At 35.0% G+C, this 23639-nt stretch overlaps 1 protein-coding gene across 1 annotated transcript; it reads right to left on the bottom strand.

Moving 5' to 3' along the window:
* Positions 1-19741: 19741 nt before the first annotated feature.
* Positions 19742-22624, bottom strand: LOC128210556 (uncharacterized). The gene is made up of 2 exons (XM_052914905.1): positions 22615-22624; positions 19742-21862 (listed from the first exon to the last, which is right to left on the bottom strand). The coding sequence occupies exons 1-2, from the start codon at positions 22622-22624 to the stop codon at positions 20946-20948; spliced, it is 927 nt and encodes a 308-aa protein (XP_052770865.1). The 3' UTR covers positions 19742-20945.
* Positions 22625-23639: the final 1015 nt, after the last annotated feature.

The following is a 23639-nucleotide window of genomic DNA, read 5'->3' as shown; positions in this document are numbered from 1 at the left end:
TTTGCGTATTCTTCCATTTCGAACTAAACTGTTAAAAAAAGCATCACAATATGTATTTTTACTAATTATTTGATAATCACATGCTTAAATTTTAAACGGGTAAACTCAGCTTAGACAGCGACAAAATATTATTTTTAATCATTGTAAGTGATGTATTATCGGCCTCATACTAGATTATTATTTAGAATTCTAGGCTTGAGTTGTTAAAAAAAAGTATTTGTCGATTTTGGAACCAGTTAGTGTCTAACCCCTTTAAAATTTCTAAACAATCAGACCTATGTATAAACTTCCCTTTTATATTTGTTCTGCGTTTTGATACGGAAGAGGATATTCTGAAAAACAAATCCACGACAATGGATTACGAACCCAGGATAAAAAATCCTCCCTAAAAAACACTTTATTATACACATTACTCGTTTAAATTACTCAAAAACACATCAAATAATTAGTTTCACCTTTTTGACACACATTTTGGTTTTATAACGTCATTTTAACATGGTCTCATGATAAATGTTATGATTGTACATTAGCAAGGTAGATAATTATTCTAATGTATTCTGATACGCATGCAATGCTTGCAGATTTATAGTGTGTATGTATTAAAGCAAGTGTTCTCCCACCGAAGATAAGTAAATCCAAATATGTGGTCATGCTGGAAATCCTAACCTTGGCCGAGGGCAAGGATAAAAATGTACCCGTATGTAAAACATAAATTAAAATATAGTTTTACAATAGTTTGTTTAACAGGGAATCAAAAAGGATCACCCATGGCCGCTCGCTCAAACCCCGTTTCCGCAAAACACCCGACGCTCGGGTTGGGATGAACCTATATTACACGCTCGGCTTTGGAAAATACTTATAATCTCACGTTAATGCCGTTTTCTAGTGGTATCATATTAATTTATAAATATACCGCAACTGGGCGTCGAAAATGCAATATTAAAATGCGGTGCATTTTCGCTCCGCCAATTGGTGGATCTTTGCCCTGACATGTCGTGGATGTTCGCATATACCCTCTTTTTTGCGCCATACACGTCGTCAATGGCAGAAATCAGCCACCTCATATTGCAGCTTTAACTACGAAATAAAGTCTTATACCACAATTGAAAATAACATTATTCAACTCGTTAATTATTTAGTTATGCTTAAAGTGAGCATGCAATGATTGATAAGATGCGTTGTTTACTACTTTTGTGTTTCAAAATGCTGATCAGAGAACCTGCTTAGACATTGAAGTGTTCTAATACTTAACTGTTTTAAGGATGAGTAAAGTACATGCACTTACCACGGGACTTGTTTTTAAAGCCGGATATACATGATATATAATAAAACATATAAAAGTATATGCTAATCATATTACTAATTCATACACAAAATGCAATGACAATGGGCAGTGATCGGCATATATCAACTGAGACTTCGCGGTCTAATACATAAAGCATTCTAAGACAAATGAATAACAAATTTACCAAGCACGTCTAAATAATTATTACATAAACAAAACTTCATTATAACTGCTCAAAGATAAGAGCGAATATGCTTATGAAATAAATCAATAAGTAACTAATGTTACAAATGTAGTCGATGTCTTGCGTCGTTGAAGATTCAGAGTAGCATGATTTCTTTGTATATGTTAATAAGGGCTTGTGCAATGAAGCGGGAAAATGGGAGAATGGCATTATCATCCAATCAATCACTCTCATAAATATAGATTTACTCGCGTAACCAGTATTTACGCTCTGACAAACTGGACATCGACGGACATTGACGGACAGTTACGCATACAGGACAATAACAACGTAGCACGACACTAAACACGACGAATCAACTAATACACAAACAATACAAGACAATTTACGATACGGAACCATACCAAACATTAAAACTGATAAAATACGGAAATATGCACCTTGCTACATAAATAAAAATTCAATAGAAATTGTAAATGTCAAGAGCAAAGGCTTTGACAATACCTCAACTTTTTTTCTCCGAAAAGACGAGCTTAAGCTTCACGCAATTGTATTCTTTACTTTATATACGAGCGTGGATAATTTGCAGTTCGTCTTTATGTGACACTTTAACCATAATTGTAATATTCGTAAAAATGTAAATGAATTTAACACAGTCATGACAAATCACATTTAACACATTGCGCAATGATATTTTTTAAAATGAAAACTTAATTCCATTTTGTTGTAGTAATTTCGACACTTACAAGAACGTAAAATAATCTCTGTTCTTCCAAATTAGACGCATGAACAAAGAGAAGAGCAACTGGTACGAACTTTAGTGTGTAGGATACTCGCATAATATTACAAGAACAGTTATAAATGTATTGTAATAAGTAGTGTTACTCTTTTCTATTTTCAGGACGTGCTCGCTCTTATATTATATGGATTACGTTTATTGAAACTACATGTTCATGATAACTGAAACGGTGCAATAAAGATTCAAACGAAACCGTGCCTTTCTAACATTCTCATAAGAACTATTTCATTGGCGTGAAAAGTTTAGACTGGTAATACAATCACGGTAGAACGTTGTAGCAGCCACTTGAACGTCGTAGCAGCCTCGAGAACTTTGTGGCAGCTACGGGAGAACGGGAGTCGAGCACTATACCCGGTCCCAAATACACAAATCATGCACAAAACCTTATGGCTCCCTCGAGGTCATAATTTTATATTTTAGCCCAAACGCATGCTCCAAAATAAACAAACGATTGATATGTATTTTCGCAAGTTGTAAAAAATGCGATGACAGTTAAACGGAAATTTGATAAGGTGTGATAAATCGTTTATCACTGTTTACGCATGGCCAATGACAGTTGATAAGGGCATTTGAGAAGACAGTTATGTGTTTAAACACAATCTGACTTATGCTTTAATATGTATTGTCATATTTAAATGTTGCTTGTTTAGAAAATGTGCTTTTTTGTAAAATATAGACATAACTATTTATTCATTTATATTTTTTTCTTCTACATTTCGTATACGACAACCTTTGAACTTATGAGCGATTTCCACTATGCAACACATATTCGGTGTCGTAGTAAACACTCGGTTTGACGTCTTCAAACTTAACATACACTGACAAATATTTCATTACAGACTGGAAAATTGAAACTCGGGTCGTTCGAAACATTGGTTCCCTCGAGGTTTCAGCTCGGACCCAGGCGTCCTCGAGCGATCACAAATTTACTGTATTATCTTCAGAAACCATTGACACGATTTCAAATCCATTCACAGAAATGTTAAAAAGATGACCATATATCAAATAATTTTACCCATTGTGATTAAAAAACCTGGTCACCAGGGGCAGGGCTAGTCTTCACAATTTGTCTATTTGGAAAGCTTTGCAAATCTCCTCTTCAGAAACCGTTTGCCCGATTTCGGAATATTTTCGCACAAATGTTCCATCTGTGTTTCATTGAAAGTATTATTATAGTTTATTTGCTTTTTATGTCTGTTTAATTGATTAATTGTTTTACAATCATTAAGATATCAATCTTGATGAGTTTATTGACATTAATGAGCTATTTTGTGACAAGTTATGTAACTCCAAATTAACAAGAGCTAAGGCCCTTTGTACTTTTATAAGAAATACATTTTTTCTTTTTTTTTTATAATCCCGTTTAAAGTACATGCCATATTATAGTTTCACCTGCGGCGGACGAGTGTGCGGGCGTTTGGTCGGTATCCAGTATGTTGGCCGATCAATTACTTTAAGATAGTTTGACCTGAGCGATATAGAGCCAGCTTGACCCTTTTGTTTTTCATTTTGTTACATGTAAATTCCTCGACTAATGAAATTAGTTTAAATGTATCCAGCACAAAAGTGTTCAAAACACAGTATTTAAAAAGGATTATGCCTAGTAATACGTACTCGAATGCATTTAATGCATAAATTTCTTTCTAATATGAACAAATAAACAAAAACGATCCAGCGATATCCTGCAAATTATTTGGTAGAACATGCATACCATCAAATAGTCCTTTACAAGCTCATACACAATCATGTCATGTGTATCCATACATTCATGTATCCGCCATATCTTAAACATGAACATTACTTTCTAAGATTATTGCTTATTCAACACGTATTCATAACGGTCTGGTAAAAACAAACTATGTTTTAGTTTTCATTAATCTGATTATTTATATACATATATAAATAGATATATACAGGGACAATTTAAATTATTTAAACTTTTCACTCTAACCTCGAAGAATCAGTCGCATTAATTATCATCCTGTTCTTTAATGTCCGGTTTAATGGATTGATTATAATTATGATCACTATTTCAAACTCAATCACAATCTGGAAGTGCTACACACTCAAGAGTCATTGATGTTTGTGGATCAGAAGAGTTACACGACCCAATTGCTATGGGATGATGTTTCATTAAACAGATTGCCTTCAACTCTCCGATGCATGCATTGTGTGTCGTCTTGCATTCCCCAGAATTCTTCGAGAACACTGTAACGTTTTCCTTTGATGTAATATACAGATTTTGTTGGTCGAACACCATCTGATCAGGGACAAAACTGGCATCATTGCACGCGATTTTCCATCCAAACTTGTTTTTTGCAAACAAAAAGCATTTTATTGTCTTGTGTGATTTATTTAGTATGTATACACAATTTCTTTCAAAGTCATACTGTGTTATATACTCATCAGGGCTGCACGTATGCCGTACTGAATACACTTGGAATTTACGGATGACATAGTACCTTTCATTGTCTGTGGTGGTTATTAGAATCAATAAAACCTCATCTCTCTCAATCCAGTGTAAAACAAATTGTTTGCAATTGATATCATATGCAAATCCAAGCGCATGAAACGTTTTCGAAACAGGTATGAAAAAGTCCATATCCAGTGTCGCTGGATGTTTGTTTTCGACACAGAAGATTCGAATCGTAAAGTCATTACAATTCAATATCGCAAAGGAGTTTTGTTCATACTGTGTGATTTTCAGTGGAGCTTTTGAAAGTGTGTGTTTAATTATGATTTCTCCTGAAAAATTACAAACAATAAGTCCATGTGTGTATTGATCAAACAATACAAGCTCATTATGATCCGTTACTAAAACGTGAGTAAATGACGCTGTGGAAAGTTTGGCCTTTTCAGATCTCTCATGAATAACAATTTGATTGTTTTCCAACCAAACTAAACCAGAGAAAGAAGGGAACCCTAGCTCCTTGTTGGGAGCTTCTTGAGTTTTTGAAATGTCTTTTTCCCAAGAACTAGTGCAGTTTTGCCATTCCTTTTTATTTTTTCTGACTCTAGAAGTGATCTATTCTTATTATGATTTTCTTTTCCATTCGATGGCACTGTCATAACATATACGTCTTCTTCGGCGTTTAAATCAGTCGTTTCTTCAGATTCTAGGTTATATTCAAAAGGTTCTCTTTCAAATTTTTTTTTTGTTTGAACATCTTTTATATCTAGCATATTGTCTGGATCGAGTATTTCCACAGTTCCTAATTCATTTGTGTCTGAATAGGATAAAAAGTGTTTTAGTATATCTACTCAATACTGTATCGTCTTTCATAATCACAATATTTTCTAATTTGTCTTTTAAGCTTAAAACCTCTGATTGCTTTATGTTACCATCTTCCGCAGAGAAACACTTAGTAACTACAGAAATGCCATTTTCTAAATCTAGAATCTTTTCCATTACATCATCATCCGTGACAACCAGAAGCTTAGATTTATCGTTAAGATCCCTAATCGTGTTCGCTTCATGTTCTTGCACTTTCAGAATCAATTCCTAAGCGTGGTATTTGATTTTACTTTTCAATGTATCGAATTCTTCACGCACAGTTTCAGTGTGTCTCGTTACTAAACGTTTCCGTTCAGCGAGGCATTTCTCAATTTTCAACACCTCAATCATTTGATTCTCACTCGACGATAGCTTGTTTATACGTTTCAACTTACATTCCGATTGTTTCTTGTTAATTAAACAATCAACACAGAGAAGTTCTTGATGTACAAGACAGATGGGGGCGGCTGTTTTCGGTATTTCATGTTGTCCATCGCATAATTGTTCATCTTTCATTTCACATGACATTTTCATCCACTTTTAAAACGTCCAATCAGTTTAACGACAAAACCGACATTCTTCTTTTGTTCTGTTGAATTTAATAAAAAGAACTGATTTGTCAAATAAACATGACATGAACACACAGTAATACTGTATATCGGTTCATTCATTTAAGATAAGAATCATTTTGGGTATCATTTCGTTGTCAAGTTGACTAGAATTGCACGAAGTGCTCAAGGTGAGCTATTGTGATCGCCCTGTGTCCGTCGTCAATCGTCGTCCGTCGTCCGTCGTCAACAAGTTGACTTTTAACACTCTAGAGGTCACAATTTAGGCGCAATCTTAATGAAACTTGGTCAGAATTTTACACCCAATAAAATCTTGGAGGAGTTCGATATTGGGTCATCCGGAGTTAAAACTAGGTCACCAGGTCAAATTAAAGGAAAAGTTTGTTAACACTATAGAGGTAACATTTATGATTGTATCTTCATACAACTTGGTCAGAATGTTAATATTAATAATCAATAGGTCAAATTCGAATCTGGGTCAAAAACTAGGTCGCAAGGTCAAATTTCAGGAAAAGCTTGTTAACACTCAAGAGGTCACATATATAACTGTATCTTCATGAAAGTTGGTTAGAATGTTAATATTTAAGTCAAGTTTGAATCCGGTTCATTAGAGGTCAACAACTAGGTCATTAGGTCAAATCATAGGAAAAGCTTTTTAGCACTCTAGAGGTCACATTTATAAGTGTATGTTCATGAAACTTAGTCAAAATGTGATTACTGATTAGCTCTAGGAAAAGTTCGAATCTGGGTCATGTGCGGTCAAAAACTAGGTCACCAGGTCAAATAATAGGAAAAGCATGTTAACACTCTAGAGGCCACATTTATGACCATATGTTCATGGAACTTGATCAGAATGTTATTCTAGTTGATCTTTAGGTACAGTTTGAAATTGGAAAATCAGGGGTCAAAAACCAGGCCACTAGGTCAAATCATAGAAAAACTTTGTAAACACTGTAAAGGTTACATTCTCTCTTTGATCACCATGAAACTATGTCAGAATGTTTGTGTTTATGAAGTCTATGTCAAGTTTGAAACTGAGTAACCTGAGTTCAAAACTAGGTCACGAAGTCAACTCATAGAAAACATTGTTCAAACACTGTTGAGGCTATATTTTCTACTTAATCTATATGAAATCTGGTCAGAGTGTACTTATTACAGAAAGGTAATTGAATTGGATCAGGTGAACGATCCAGGGCCTTCAGGACCCTCTTGTTTAATATAGAAGATAAATCAGTCCGTAACGGTTAAATATGCACATATGGGGGCCATTTATTTTCTGTTATGTTATTTCAAGCTATTCCTAATGGATTTTTGTTATTGGTATCGAGCTGTTATAAGTTAAAGTTTTCGTAGGACTTAGTCTGATGAATTGTTGTTGCCAATTACGTAAATGATTGCATCATTCTGATTGCTTATTTCGTACGCAGTATGTGGGTACATTTGTCAGGGATTTTTTCTAGCAGTTTATACCTTTACAAAATGTCAGATATAAGGGAAGTGCTTTATATAATATTGCTGTAATGTTAATTCATTTTGCAAGTATTTCAACCTGTTGTTTTAGCCTAATGTCCTATTTTTTATTTGCACGTTTTGAGTGAGTGAGTGAGTGAGTGAGTGAGTGAGTGAGTGAGTGAGTGAGTGAGTGAGTGAGTGAGTGAGTGAGTGAGTGAGTGAGTGAGTGAGTGAGTGAGTGAGTGAGTGAGTGAGTGAGTGAGTGAGTGAGTGAGTGAGTGAGTGAGTGAGTGAGTGAGTGAGTGAGTGAGTGAGTGAGTGAGTGAGTGAGTGAGTGGGTGGGTGGGTGGGTGGGTGGGTGGGTGGGTGGGTGGGTGGGTGGGTGGGTGGGTGGGTGGGTGGGTGGGTGGGTGGGTGGGTGGGTGGGTGGGTGGGTGGGTGGGTGAGTGAGTGAGTGAGTGAGTGAGTGAGTGAGTGAGTGAGTGAGTGAGTGAGTGAGTGAGTGAGTGAGTGAGTGAGTGAGTGAGTGAGTGAGTGAGTGAGTGAGTGAGTGAGTGAGTGAGTGAGTGAGTGAGTGAGTGAGTGAGTGAGTGAGTGAGTGAGTGAGTGAGTGAGTGAGTGAGTGAGTGAGTGAGTGAGTGAGTGAGTGAGTGAGTGAGTGAGTGAGTGAGTGAGTGAGTGAGTGAGTGAGTGAGTGAGTGAGTGAGTGAGTGAGTGAGTGAGTGAGTGAGTGAGTGAGTGAGTGAGTGAGTGAGTGAGTGAGTGAGTGAGTGAGTGAGTGAGTGAGTGAGTGAGTGAGTGAGTGAGTGAGTGAGTGAGTGAGTGAGTGAGTGAGTGAGTGAGTGAACGAGTGAGCGAGTGAACGAGTGAGCGAGTGAGCGAGTTTTGCGAGTGAGTGAGGTAGTGAGTGAGTGAGCGAGTGAGCGAGTGAGGGAGCGAGTGAGGGAGTGAGCGAGTAAGCGAGTAAGCGAGTCAGTCAGTGAGTCATCCAGTCAGTGAGTGAGTCAGTCAGTGATTGAGTCAGTCAGTGAGTGAGTGACTCAGTGAGTGAGTGTGTGCGTGAGTCAGTCAGTCAGTCAGTCAGTCAATCAGTCAGTCAGTCAGTCAGTCAGTCAGTCATGCAGTCAGTCAGTCAGTCAGTCAGTCAGTCAGTCAGTCAGTCAGTCAGTCAGTCAGTCAATGAGTCAGTAAGTGAGTCAGTAAGTGAGTTACTGAGTCAGTAAGTGTGTCAGTGAGTCAGTGGTTGTCGCATTATAGATTTTAAAATTAATCATATTATAGATGGTACAAATAATTCAACAAATTCGTCAAGCTGACGGACGAAATTTCCCCATATGACATTCAACTTCTTTTGCCATTTTGGCTGGTTATACACCATTCACAGTTTTCGAAGAAACGCAACAAAAACCAATTCACAACTGTTAGTAATATGAAACGTTTTCAGAGCACATCATAATATTACTAAGTTATGCATTAAATGCTACGTACTTTAATTCCAATCTTTATAAAACGCTGGCAAAATAACAGTTTCTATAAGAGGAGAATGCCCATTTTGGGTCGTGTTTCATCACCGAGTTAAGGAACGGTTAATATATCAACAATCATATTAATAAGTATACAGAGTAGCAAAACGGTGACCATAGGCTCCAAAAGAGAGATACTTAGACAAACAGTCATTGTTGTGCAATTCAATACCTATATCAGAAATGTGATATTGCCTCGTATCTTACATGTCCGTTGTAACTTTCAATTTACACCAAAGTCGTTGTGCTTGAAGAGTTTATATTCAAGTTATTTTCGTTATTAAAAATGCTTTTTGAAAATTTCCTTTTAATATCTTACGCTAGAATGTTTACTGGGGGCAACGGGATCTGAAAAATACCTTCACGTACATATATTGGTCTGCCTGTATTTTAGAACTAGCGTTGAACGATATTAATACCATTAATTCCCTATAGTATAGCAAGTACAGTAGACGGATGACAGCTCGCCTTTCTCTTGTTTTTTTCATGCTTCAATCTCGACTAATAAAAGGGTAATAATTTATCAAGAAGGAGAATGTTAAAACATGTATTTAACAGGAAATACATCTGTCAACATGCAGAACATACACAATATCAAACAGTATCTCGCAGTATCACACATCAACACTGCATTAAACTAATACATTGTATCCGACACGTTTTAATCATAAATATTATTTGCAAAGATACATTGACTAGAAATGCTAATGAACATCATGTCAATCAAAAGTAATACCTCCATCAAAAATAAGTAAGCATCGAGCACATTCTAATAAGTTTAAATCTATCTTTTTGTGGTACTAAGTATACATATACAGTGGTCATTCAACTACTTAAGGTGTTACAAGTTTTAATTTATTTAAAAATGATTGTGAAACAAGTCATTACAACATCATATTTATCACTTATTATTGCGCGTTAGAACATTAGATTGTGTTGTTGTGTTGTGCGGAAACCGGAGTACCCGGTGGAAACCCATTTGTCCGGATTGGTGCCACAAATCAAACTCCCATGCGCCCGGGCCGGCAATGCACTTAGATGCGACGCGAGTACTCTGACCACTGCGCTAACTGGACAACTAATAATAATAAACTAAAATCTAACTTAAGGGAAATAGTCTCTCTTTGAATGTCCGTTTATAGGACTTTATTTCAAATATGAGCACTCTTTCAAATTTAGCCACAAGCTAGAAGGGCTAAACATTCAAGGTCATTAATGATCCTGGATCAGTAGAGTCACGTAACACAAATGCTATGTGCTGATATTTGCAATATGTGTTGTCTTGGTTTATCCAGAGTGCGTCGGGGAGATAGTGACGTTATCCTTTGATGAAATATACAGATCATTTTCATCGAGAACTAGCCGATCAGGGACAAATTGGACACTATTGCACTCGCTTTTCCATTAATCTTTCTTCTCGTAAAAGATTAGCATTTGTTGTCTCATCATTCTTTTCAATATCATACAGAGTTTTATATAATCACCAGGGGTGAATTTCTTCCGCAATGAAGACACTTGGAATTCAGAATCAATAAACCTTCTCAAGGTTTCACAATGTCATTATTTGTAAATCCAAGCAAACCAGTTAATGTCGATCAATCTCGTGCCTTACTATCAATTTGTTTTCCATCAAGAGGTTTCGTTTAACATGTTCCGCATCATAAGCGGATTAATCGGTCGCTTCCTCAGTCGCAAGACTATATTCAGAAGTTTTGCGAGGCCTGAGCTTAAATAGTTGACGGTTTTGATCTAGAACTTGTGGAACTCTTCCTCGTTTGTTCATTCGCACATCATTTATCTCATGCACATCGTCATAAATGGTATTTTGATCGAGTATATCCACTGTACCCAATACATTCGTGTCCCCAGACAATAACAACAACTTTTCAGAATAACTAACCGATACTGTTTTGTCTTTAATAATCGCAATCTTTTCTAATTTTTCATGCATTGTTTTACCTCTATATTCTTTGAGATCATATTCTTCAGAGATGTATTTGGTATCTATTGATATGTCATCCTCCAAATCTTGTATCTTTTTCACATCATAAACATCCATGTTAAACAGAAACTTTGCTTTGGCCTCGAGATCATTTAACGTGTTCGCCTTATGTTCTTTTACTTCCTGTATCAATTCCTGAGAGTGACATTGAGTTTTAGTTTGTATTGTGTCATTTTCTTCACTTACACTGTTAGTATGGCTCATTACAAAGCTTTTCCGTTCAGTGAGGTATTTTATAACTTTTAAATATATATGCGAAAAACCACAAAAACGAGCTCAGTAGCAAAAAGGTTTAACCATAAACCCGGAGTAATGGCACTGGGTAAACGCGAAAGACATAGAACATAAAAACAAAAAATCATAAACAAAAAACATGGAAGAACAGCACAAATCTCCACAAACAGCACAGTAAATAATACTATATAATACTATACCGCCTTAAAACGGTCAGTTAAATGTAAATTTACTAGGGGTTTAAACCAGTTTAAGTGCACAAACCTCACTCTTATCCCAGCAATTCTAAATAAAGAAAAAACGCAAAAGGTAAATCTATCAAAGTATGCATTAACTTGAGGAAACTTAACAATAAAAAAAAAAAATATAGGTAAACCCCAAGTACTTCTATGATAAGAGATCCCAACTCTATCTACAGACGGAGAAATACAATTCAGAGCACCTAATGCAGAAAAAATTCAAAGACACGATGCAGTCATTGTTTAAAACTAAGAGCATCACACACAGTCTGCCTTATAAAATAAAAGGTTTAAAACTGTGTGATCATAGAGTTTCATAATAAAAAGCATCATTGAACTAAAACTGGGAACAAATAAAGAAAATATTATTTAAAAAAAGACATATATTAGCTAGTCTTTTCTTCCAATTGATTACCTATGTAAAATATTTGAAGAAAATGACGTCACATGCCAAAACACTTCAATATAGCCAAAAAAGGTTTTAAGGTATTAGCCATGTAATACAACTCGGGAAACATCGGGTAACATCGACATATATCGCCACTCGCCGTAACAGATCGCGACGAACATCGGGCGTATTCGGCCTGTACCGGATGTTGCTATTTTTAGAAACAGAAGGTATTTCCCGGCTATTCATAGGTCAATAATGGAATTTCTACATCGTAGGATTTGGAAACATTGTGATGTTTTTCTCATAAATATACGTTTAAAATAAATTAACACTAAAAGTACACGCTGAGAGTTGATTACGATACATCAAACAATTTGAGTCATTACAGTAAAACATGGATTATAAGTGAAATATACGCGTAAGAGAAGATTTTCTCTCGAAAAAACGAACTGTCAACAATCGGCATGGAACTGGGATATTTGGTTAAAGCTTTTAAAAAAGTGTGTATTACGCGGCTAATACCTTAAAGATAACATGAATTAGCAAAAGTTTTATAAAATCAAAGGACTGAAAGCTTAGTTATGTAAGAATGCTATATTCAACCCTTTATTTTATTTCAGGAATACATCTTCAAAAACTAGAAGGCAAGTACTCCTCAAAATATTACATTTATATCCACGGTTTAAATAAAATCCAAGTAATTCATTGAGTCTATCAGCCCAGCTACCTGCTTGAAACATTATAATTTTACGAATTTTTTTTAAAACATCACCAAAACAGTCGGGATGAGCGATACTATTAGCAATCAGCGATTTAAGACTACTATTGTACTTTGATAAAAGATTATAATGACCATTAACGAATTTTGAGAAAGTTTTCCTTAATTAATTATATCTGAAACCCAGTTTTAGAAGTTATTTTCGTCATAAGTTTACTGCGAGAGCTGATATTTTAGACATCTGTACATATTCTAGCAAATCATATCAACTTTGCAATAAAAACACCATATGATGGTGAACAAGGAACATCTCAATCTAAAGAAGGGTGATTAATTATATTAAAATTAAAATAACTTTCCAATCAATCGGTTTTCACTCGACGAAAGCATTCCTAAACGATCCACTTTGCATTCCGATTGTTTTTGTGAATTTAAAATCAATTCAAAGAAGATCATGATGTACAAGACTGCCGCGGCCTTTTCCGGACTTTCATGTCGTTTGTCGCATAACAACTCGTCATTCGTTTCCCACGACATTTTTATCTGCTGCAGCGGGATGACTAGTGTCCGAATGGTTTTAATGTTCGCCATTTAAAAGAGATTGCTTTTTTCCGGAGTCAGAGCAGGTTTTTGAATGGAATATTTTGAAACCATGCACAGTATTACTTGTTATTTTCCTATACAGTTAACACCATGTGCTATATTATTATATTTATTGTAGGACATCAATATTTACGACCAGCAGGAACTGAGTTCTTAAGAACTTTCGTTCGGACTATAATGTTTGACCATGAATGTACAAGGTAGTTAGCCGGTTTGCTTGTTGCTTTAAATTAAACGATTTTATAATATCAACTTTGAAAAAATATCATGATAAAATTAATATTTAACAAACCTGTTGTACATAATGAAACATAACTTAACTCTTATATGGGCTTGAAGTCCAACGTAGCTGGACGAATGTCCTTTTATGGCAACAACATGAAAGGGAATTTTTCAAAATGGAAACCAGAAAAGATTATCATTCATTGCTCAAATAAAGCGCGTGCAGACCGGCGAGCAATTTGTACATGTTTTAAGCAGTGTTTTATCTCTTTCAATCAATGAATACCAGTACAGAATTTCCGAGGTACACGTGCTTTTTTAGATCGGCACCTCCATATATTGACATGCGTTCAAAATAATTCTACATTTGATGGAAAAGTTTGTTTCATTACTGTGCAATACAGTACGTCGTAAACTGCTTATTGTCATTGAAGCAGTTATAACACCCGTGAAATTCACTACGTATTGTTAAAACATAATATTGATGGAATGAACTTTGCATATATTAGTCCGCATTGCACTTTACAATGAATTTGATGAAGATTTCAAGTGAACATTGGACGCCATTTTGTTTATATGGAACTGGGACTAATAGCAAATCCTACTCCCAATTTGGAAGCAGAGCAAAAAAGTCTGAGTAAATATTGTAAGGGGGGGGGGGTAACTGAAATGCATCATTATTATTTCTTCATTGAATGATACGTGATATGAACACTTTTCACTAGAAACTTCATGTTTAATCGACCTTGCGATCCAACCGAGAATCTGATAACTGGGTACGGGTTTTTCCCGATGTACGGAGACTTCGTACCAGTATAAATAACTACAATATCGTTCCAAAAGCATCCGTTACATTCGACGATGATTTGGCTTGAAAGAATTACCAAGAATGGTTAGATATAAAAGTGGTACGATATTGAGGTTGTACGAAATCTCTGACATCCGTCTTCCCACACGCGTTTGACTTAAATATTGGCATTTTAACTTTACATTCACATACTTTTCTTTAAGAATATACCTTAAAATTGAATTGATTGATCATTTGATGTTTGATACCATTAGTTAATCCGGTTAAGTATCGATTTACTGTTTTTGTTTAGGTTAATAAGCTGTTAAAATATATATAATTGATCAGTAGTTGTAATTATTGTTGATGTGATGCCGACGACCGCGTCTATTTCACAAATTCTGGACGATCTGCAATATGACACCAAAACAAAACAGTACTTAGTTTGTACTTTTAAACAATGTCAGTTACATTGCTGTACTTGAATGGAGGATATTGAATGAAATAGAGAATGAAATTTGATATAAAAGAATCATTGAGCTAGTTGCCACATGAATTTCATAAACTGAGGTAACATGTCTTACTTATTGATATTCATGTGTTTTACTGGTCTCGTCAAACAAGTACTAACTTGCTTGTGTTTTGTATATAAGGGCTTTAATGGTTGTAATATTTGGTTAGTACTATGTGGTTGTCTAAATTACCAAGCTTAACCCCTTAACGTCACCCCCCCCCCCCCACACACACACACATAATCACACTCAATGAGTTAGTAGACTCACTATCCATTATCAGCGCCAATTTTCGCTATTGCGGCCAACACAATGACTTTATCTATTCTGCTTTCATTGAGTATGGATTTTTGGCCCTCAGAGACCGAAGAAAAGAAAATACGAGTTCCTAGGAGGGGTAAACTATGCGATACTCCGCGGACACTTGGTAAGATTCTTCGCTTAGGTTGTTAGGATAAAAGTGTCAGTTTCAAATGTGTTTCTGCACTTTTTGAATGAATAATAGCTATTTTTTAAATTAAAATGATAAGGACAACTCAAATGTTGATATACAGTTTAATGTTAAACATATAATGATTAGAATATTATTGTAGATGTTTGTGTAAGTGTTACAAAAATCAAAAGCAGCAGAAGTGCTCGTTATTTAAAATGAGGCGAAAAACTTCCAATTTGTAAAAACATAATGAAAAACTAGTATATTTTAATTTTTCATTAAGATAACTTTAACCATAACATGCGCGCCAATAATACTACAGGCCCGTAGAGGCATCGCCTTAGTTCATATTACTACTTTCATTTCAATAGGTAATATAGCCTTTTCTATATTGGTCAGCAATTGGTCAGCAGTATTGCTCTATTTTAATATCGTCAGCTAATTGATACGCAGTTTACCACGAACCGAAATGTGTTTTTGATAAGAAGTTCACTGAATGCCACTCTATTATCTCCTGTAGAAGCAACAAAATCAATACTATTTCAATGTTACTATTTTGGAAGTCTCAGAGAAGCACTTGGTAAACCGATAAGTACATACAATATACACTTACAGCATGAGCAAAGTATGTCTTGGTAACAACATGCTTGACGAAAAATGGAGCTTACAGATGCGGATGACTGGCCGGGGGAAAAAAAGATAAAACCCTCCTTCTGGGGAAAACTCAGAAACCTCTGCCCGTTTGGCATCCAGTTATACAGGATTTATCTTGTAATACTTGGTGTCGGGCCTGATCACCCATAAGCTCCTTAACAATGATGTATAGAAAACATACCACTTTCATCAGTTATATGATTAATGTATACGTACTATATCAAGTTATGCAAGTGTATTTTACATCGCTATGTTCTTTGTAGACAAGTGAATATATAGGTTATTCACATACTTATATAAAAATGGAGAGACAAGCTCAGTAGCCAAAAGTTTAACATGATGAACAACATAATAACTACAATATTTTACCATAATCATTTGCTTGTCAAAAATAACAATAAATTGAATCGATGTGAATGTATCGGTTCCAAAATGCTAAATGCCTTGTCATTCTTAAGCGCACGAAATACTCGTGCGTATGAATCACTCGTGTTTTTAAAACGCCAACTGGCAGTTATTCCATTATAAACAAGGGAAATTATTTTTTGTTCTAATTCGTTTTCCGCAAACGAAGAAAATTAGAAGTGTCAATGCAAGGAAGGAAAATAAAAACAGAACCGTATTACAACACAAATAAGCATGTCGGGAACAAGAATGATTAGTGTTTAAAAACGGAAGTTTTTTGTTTTGTGTCTGGATCGTGGACCAAAAACCATTTCTCTTTGAATGTTTGTTTGTGGTTTGTATGCGGTATCGATAACTTTCCCTCGCATAATGTCCGATAAAAGCCCTAGAGTCTTGAATACTCATTTCCTTTTCATGTTCCTTCAGAAGGCTTAAATTCAGATGTAAAAAAACGCAGTGCACCTTGTGGTGGCCTTACTTTTATATCTCCGTAAGTTAGTTTTTGCCATACTTTAAGAGTGAGTGTTACCTTTGTGGTGCAGAAATGTTTAAACTATAAATTACAAAACACCTAAAATTACTCAATTTAATAACAAACATTTTGAGAAAAGGAGAGAAGAACACATATAAGTCTAACGAAACATGGCGACTTTTTGTCACTGTTTTATACGCAATTGACACCAGCTAAGTGACGAAATATTCAACTTATTGTATGACAGTTAATAAATGATTCGAGTAACTTATACGATTTTTTAATATTGAAACATTTCTTTGCTGACTTGTACACTTTCACTGGCGAAAAAAGGCACCGTTTCGAACTAAAACACCTGCCTTCATTTTGAGCCAAATCAATTCCGGTTCTGAGTGAAGGGCGCAGGTCAATTTATTCATCCTTTAACGTCAAATCATGGAGCTGCCCCTGACTTCAGTTATTAAAGCATACTTCTGGTTATTAGGCTCATATGCAGGGGTCGCGTTCTCATGATATCAAATAATTTTCAGAGTTTGCTTGTACACAGGACAACATGTATTTTTAAATGGCCCTTTTTCAATTATTTATGTATGACCCAAATATGTTTTTATTTATCATTAAACCGAGTAAAAGTGTTGGGTGGGTGGGTGGGTGGGTGGGTGGGTTTTGGGTGGGTGGGTGGGTGTTTGGTTGGGTGGATGGATGGATGGATGGATGGATGGATGGATGGATGGATTTATTTCAGCATAAAATGTACATAGCATGGAATTAAACACATGATAAATAATATCAGGAATAAAATATATCCATGATAACTACATTATATATCTAAGGATAACACAAAAAAGGGATTGATAATCCCTTATTTCCATTGTGGTCCTTATATAACAAACTAGTTGACATAGGAAGACATGCTATTAAGAAATTATAATTGAAAAAAAAATAGATTAAAAAATAAATAAAAAATATCACAGTAGAAGACTGATTATGTATTAATTGTATTGCATATTTAAATATAAATAATAATATGTTAGGTAAAATAAGAAGTATCACAGTGCATCACAATTGAAGTGCTGTTCAAATACTAGATTAACAGAATGTATTCAACAATGGACATAAAACAAGACATAAATATCCATGAATAATAGGTATGCTAAATTAAAAATGTAAGATTACCTTGGACATGAACCTATCTATTACAATATAAAATACATAATATATGAACAGCCCTAGTCCAACAAATATGTTTTAAGGGAAGATTTAAAAGACTTCAAAGACTTGCTGAACCTTATTTCCTTAGGGAGATCATTCCATAGTGAGCATCCTCGGTAAGCAAAGGATTTCTTACCAACACTATTGACCTTTGGATGTGAAAAACGCCTACTATCCATAAAATCAGTGCCCTGAGATGTAGCGGACATTCTGAATCTAGTTTTATAATTGTGTGCCACACTAACGGGGTTAAAATGTTCACTTAGATATGAATGGGCCAATTTGGAATGAATCTTAAAAACATGACAAAGAGTTATAAAATCAACCCTTTTGTCCACAGGTAACCAGTTAAGACAATTAAACTGAGATTTTCCAATGTGGGACCTAGATTCTAAATTTAAAACAAATCTCATTAGTTTGTTTTGTGTGACCTGAAGCTTATTACGCAAGTCTTGGTTAACAGAATAAAACCAGATGGTAGAGGCAAAGTCTAGATGGCACTGAAGAAGGGACATGACCAGTAACCTTTTTGTGTGCTGGGTAAGGTACTCACGCTTCCTAAATAAGAATTTTAACCTTGTATTTGCCTTTTTCATGACCGACCTAGCCATGTCCTCAAAAGACAAGCAATTATCAATGGTTGCGCCTAAATATTTTACTGAAGTTTTACATTCCATTGGCAAACCTTTGCAAGTCACGTTTAGATTGCCTTTAGATTTAAGCCTCTGTTTTGACCCGAATAAAATAGTTTCTGTTTTACCCAAATGCAGAGATAGCTTATTACAGATAAGCCACTCACTAACAAGTTCTAATTCTTCAGAAAGGCTAGACTCTTAATCTTCTGTACTTTTGCCTGACACTAAAATTGCGGAATCATCGGCGTTTAGGAGCAGCTTATTTCTGACAACAGCTGGCATATCATTCACGTAAATTAAAAATAAAAGTGGACCTAATATTGATCCTTGTGGGACACCACATGTGACCTTTGATTGAGAGGATAAAGTACCAGAGACTGAAACAAGTTGGTGACGGTCGGACAGGTATGAGGAAAACCATCGTGTTGTTGACTCGTTCAGACCAATGGCTTTAAGTTTCATTAGAAGAATATCATGGTTGACCGTATCAAACGCTTTCTGTAAGTCTATGAGCACCATGCCAACAAGATTTCCTTTATCCATATTAAAACGTAGGTAATCGGTCAAATGAATGAGGCATGTCTCAGTAGAATACTTGCGTCTAAAACCGGACTGTAAACTATACAGCAGTTCATTGTTTGTCAAATATTCCTCAACTTGGTCATAGATAAACTTTTCTAAGACCTTAGATATGATGTTTAAAATGGAGACTGGACGATAATTCCCAACTTCAGTTTTGTCGTTTTTCTTAAACAAAGGAACAACACGTGCAGACTTAAGGTCATCTGGTACGACTCCTTGAATGATGGATAGGTTAATTATATGTGCAAGGGGGTTTGCTAAAATGTTTGATGAGTCCTTAACAAACTTCGAGGGAATACCATCAAGACCAGTTGCCTTGTTGGAGCTAAGGCTGTCCAAGAATTTCGATACTTTACTTTCTGTAGGTGATAGTTCCTCGTCTGATGAAAAATGGTATAAATGTTTCAAGCACTAGAATGTTTAAAGCACGATATTTAAAAATGAATATTGTTAAATCGAATATATTTATTCAAGACAAGATACATGAACACATTTCTAATATTATAGAGTTATAAACAAACCAAGAATATCGAACACATTTTTATTTAAATAAAGATAAACATATGTCAAAACGAAGAACATACATATTATCTAACAGTCACTCACATGTCATTTATACATTCATGTATCCACCATATCTTAAGCATGAACATTTCTTCTAAGAATAATGCATTAAGCAGACGTATTCAAAAAAAGTATTGTGATAAAATGGATTCTGATTTCCTAGAACTAGGTACAAATAAACAGGCCCAATTCAATCTAACTTAACCGTTTAAATCTTACTTATATGAATCATTTTGTTTTTGTTATATCTAGTTATATGTCTTTATTTAAATACTTAGCACTTCTTCAAATGCTATCACAATCTGGAAGGGCTAAACATCGAAGGGTCATTGATGTTTGTGGATCAGTTGAGTCAGACGACACAATTGCTATGTGCGTATTTTTTATTAAACAAATTGCCTTCAACTTCCCAATGCATGCCATGCGTGTCCTCTTTGTATCACCAGAACGCTTCGAGAATATCGTGACGTTTCCCTTCGATGTTATGTACAGATTCTGATGGTCAAAAACCATCTGATCAGGGACGAAACTGACGTCAGTGCACTGTTTGTTCCATTTAAACGTTTTTTTTAATGAGAAGCATTTTATCGTTTTCTTAGATGTATTTAGTACGTATACAGCATTCCTTTCAAAATCATATAGTGTTCTTAAGTCACCAGGGTCACACTTTTGTTGTGATGAAGATACTTTGAATTTACGGCTGACATTAGACTCTTCTTTGTCTGCTGCGCTTTTCTGAATCAACAAACCTTCATCTCGGTCAAGCCCGCTTAACGCAAATTGTTTGTAATTGTTGTCGTATTCAAATCCAAGAACCTGGAATGTTTCTGAGACAGGAATTAACAAATCTACATCCGATATTGATATGTTTTTGTTCTTGACACCAAAGATTCGAATCTTAAAGTCTTTACAATTCAAAATTGCAAATGAATGTTCTTCATACTGCGTCATTTTGATTGGATCTTTTGATAGCGTGTGTTTAATGATGATTTCTCCAGAAAAATTAGAAACAATAATGTCATGTGTGTTTTGATCAAACAATACCAACGCATTTTGATCAGTTACTAAAATGTTAGTAATGGATGCTGTCGATTGTTTTGCCTTAGCAGAACTCCCATGAACAAGAATATGATTATTTGCCAATCCAATCAAACCAGGGAATAGATGAAACTCTGGGTCCGCCATGTTGTGGGTTTACTCGATCTTTGAAAGGCCTTTTCCCCGGGAACTATCGCAATTTTCATTTTCCTCTTTATGTGTGCTTGACTCTAACAAGTTAAGGCGTTTCTTAGTTTGTCTTTCACCTCCATCTAAATGCACCTTTTTACCATCAACCTCTTCTGAAACGTTCGATTCCGTGGACGACAGGCTATATTTAAGGGTTTTACGAGGCGTAGACGCTGGTTTAGATGCGGATTTAGATGGTTGAACTTGCGATACTTGTTCTCCTCCACATGTGTTCTTTGTTTCTTTTTTCTGTCCCGCCATATCATTTATAAGAATTGGGTTGAGTATTTCCACAGTACCTAATTCAATTATGTCGCCAGACGATAACAACAGTTTTTTAGTATAACAACTCGAAACGGTATTGTCTTTCATAATTGCAATATATTTTAACTTGTCTTCCAATTGTTCAACCTCATTTTGTTTTAGGTTATCATCTTGTGTAGAGAAGTGTTTGATTTCTTCAGATGTTTCATCTTCCAAATCTATAATCTTTTTCATTTGATTCTCATCTCTGTCAAACAGTACCTTCGCTTGGGCTTCAAGATCCTTCAGCGTGTTCGCCTCATTTTCTTCCACTTTGTGTATCAATTCCTGAGCCTTGTAATGTATTTTAGTTTTCAAAGAATTGATTTCTTCGCGAACAGTTTTAGTGTGCCTCATAAGAACACGTTTCCGATCAGCGAGGCATTTCTTAACTTTCAACACCTCAACCAAGCGTCTCTCACTAGGCAAAAGCTTATCTATATGTTTTACATAACATTCCGGTTGTCTGATGTTAATTTTTTTATCAATCAAACAATCAAGACAAAGAAGATACTTGTGTCTAAGACAGATTGCCAAGGCTTTCTCTGGAATGTCATGTTGTTCGTCGCAAAACAGTTCATCTTTTGTTTCACATTACATGTTTATTCACTGTTTAAATGTCCAATCAGTTTCCTTTTTAAACCGACATCATTCTTTTGTTCTGAATTAAACGAATAGTTCAGATTTGAAGCAACTGGACATGTAAACATATTAAGTGTTTATAAAACATTTAAAAACTAAAAAATCTTAATCCGAACAAAATATTGTGAACTAAGAAATTAGAAATACATATATTTACCGACACACTTGTTTTTAGTTTTATTATCCTTGAAATCTCTCGCTTTAATACATCTGCATAAAGCATTATATCGCCGTCATAAATGTCTTTAATCTTTGCAATGCAGGGTATGATTTTCGTAGAATCGATTTAATTGTAACCTGAGTGTTTAAGCTAACGATTGACAAAGGGTTTTGTCGTTCCGTTTAAATAATAAATGCGCCTGCCAAATTTTGTGATTGATGTTCTGCAAGTCTTTGTTTTCCAAAAATTCGCAAATATTAATATGTTATACTTTATTTATAGACAGTGTGTCACATCTTTTCTAAAGTATGACACAAAAAAACACAAAACTGGTTGCTCAGATCATTTCTAAAGAATAATCATTCATGACAAAACTTCGTTACTTTCATGTATTTTTTAATTTACATTTTTTTGACATTTAAACAGAATGGTGGCTTTATGTGTGCTCTTATCGTGACAGCTTTAAGAACTTGGATATAGAAACAGAAACGATAATGACTTATAACAGTTTGGGTTCCGTTAGAATATGACCATCCGCCATTTTATTGCGATTGTCTATTTCGTCAGATAGTAAATCACCATTATCTCAGTAGAAATTGTTTATCACCACATAAGTAAATATGTCAAACTCATTTCTGGGTCATTTCAGAGAAGACTATTTTGGGTTATCATTCTGTGCGCATGTCAACCAGAATTTAACATGGCATGCAATTTATGGTTTTGATTGTGGAACATACATTTTTTTAAATATATGGAAAATATGTGCATTGTTTTGAATTCTGTAACAAAATGCGCAACAAATTTTTTCATCATCATGATTAATACGTTATTCATTGTGTACTGTCTTATGTTATATTATGGTTATTTTTCTGTCACTTGCATCGCTCCTGCATTGTTTGCATAAGTACACTTTTATTACTAAAAGTAAAAATTATATATTATGAGTTTAATGACTGTATGAAATGAACGTGCTTTCATTAAATTATATACTTAAGAGCGAAATAGTAAATCGTGTTTTAGGAAAAATATATTTTAAAACCACACATTCAAAGTGTTCCGGACACTTGACGTTCAATCATTATTGAAGTCATTTTACATCGTCATGTAAATGTACACACGTAACGCCATTACTCTTGAAAACAATAAAAGTATATTAAAGGCTTCAAACACAGTGCTGCTTTAAACAATCTTCTGATTGACCACTGAGTTCAAGATAACATGATTATGCGTTTCAATACAATCCATTGACATCATTTCTTTAAGTATACAGTACTTTCAGTGCGGTTGTCAATTTACCATTCAAACAGCTTTATCTACCCAGGATAAATATTTACTTTGGTTTAAATATCGAATAACGCAGACGACAAGCGTATTCATTTCAAACAAAACACAGTGGAAGATCCTAATTTAAACGGTAATTTTTGCAAAACAGGTGATTAAACAAAATAACATAAGACCACTGTTTGTCCTTGATTCCTATTAACTAGCTGAAATAAAGCGGTGCCTAAGTTTCGATTACTTACATATTTTCTGAACTCGTTAAATAAAATTGTGTA

This window comes from Mya arenaria, chromosome 12, assembly GCF_026914265.1.
Source record: "Mya arenaria isolate MELC-2E11 chromosome 12, ASM2691426v1".
NCBI classification, from domain to species: Eukaryota; Metazoa; Mollusca; class Bivalvia; order Myida; family Myidae; genus Mya; species Mya arenaria.
Note: the sequence above shows the minus strand (reverse complement) of the source record. Positions and strands in the feature narration are given on the sequence as shown.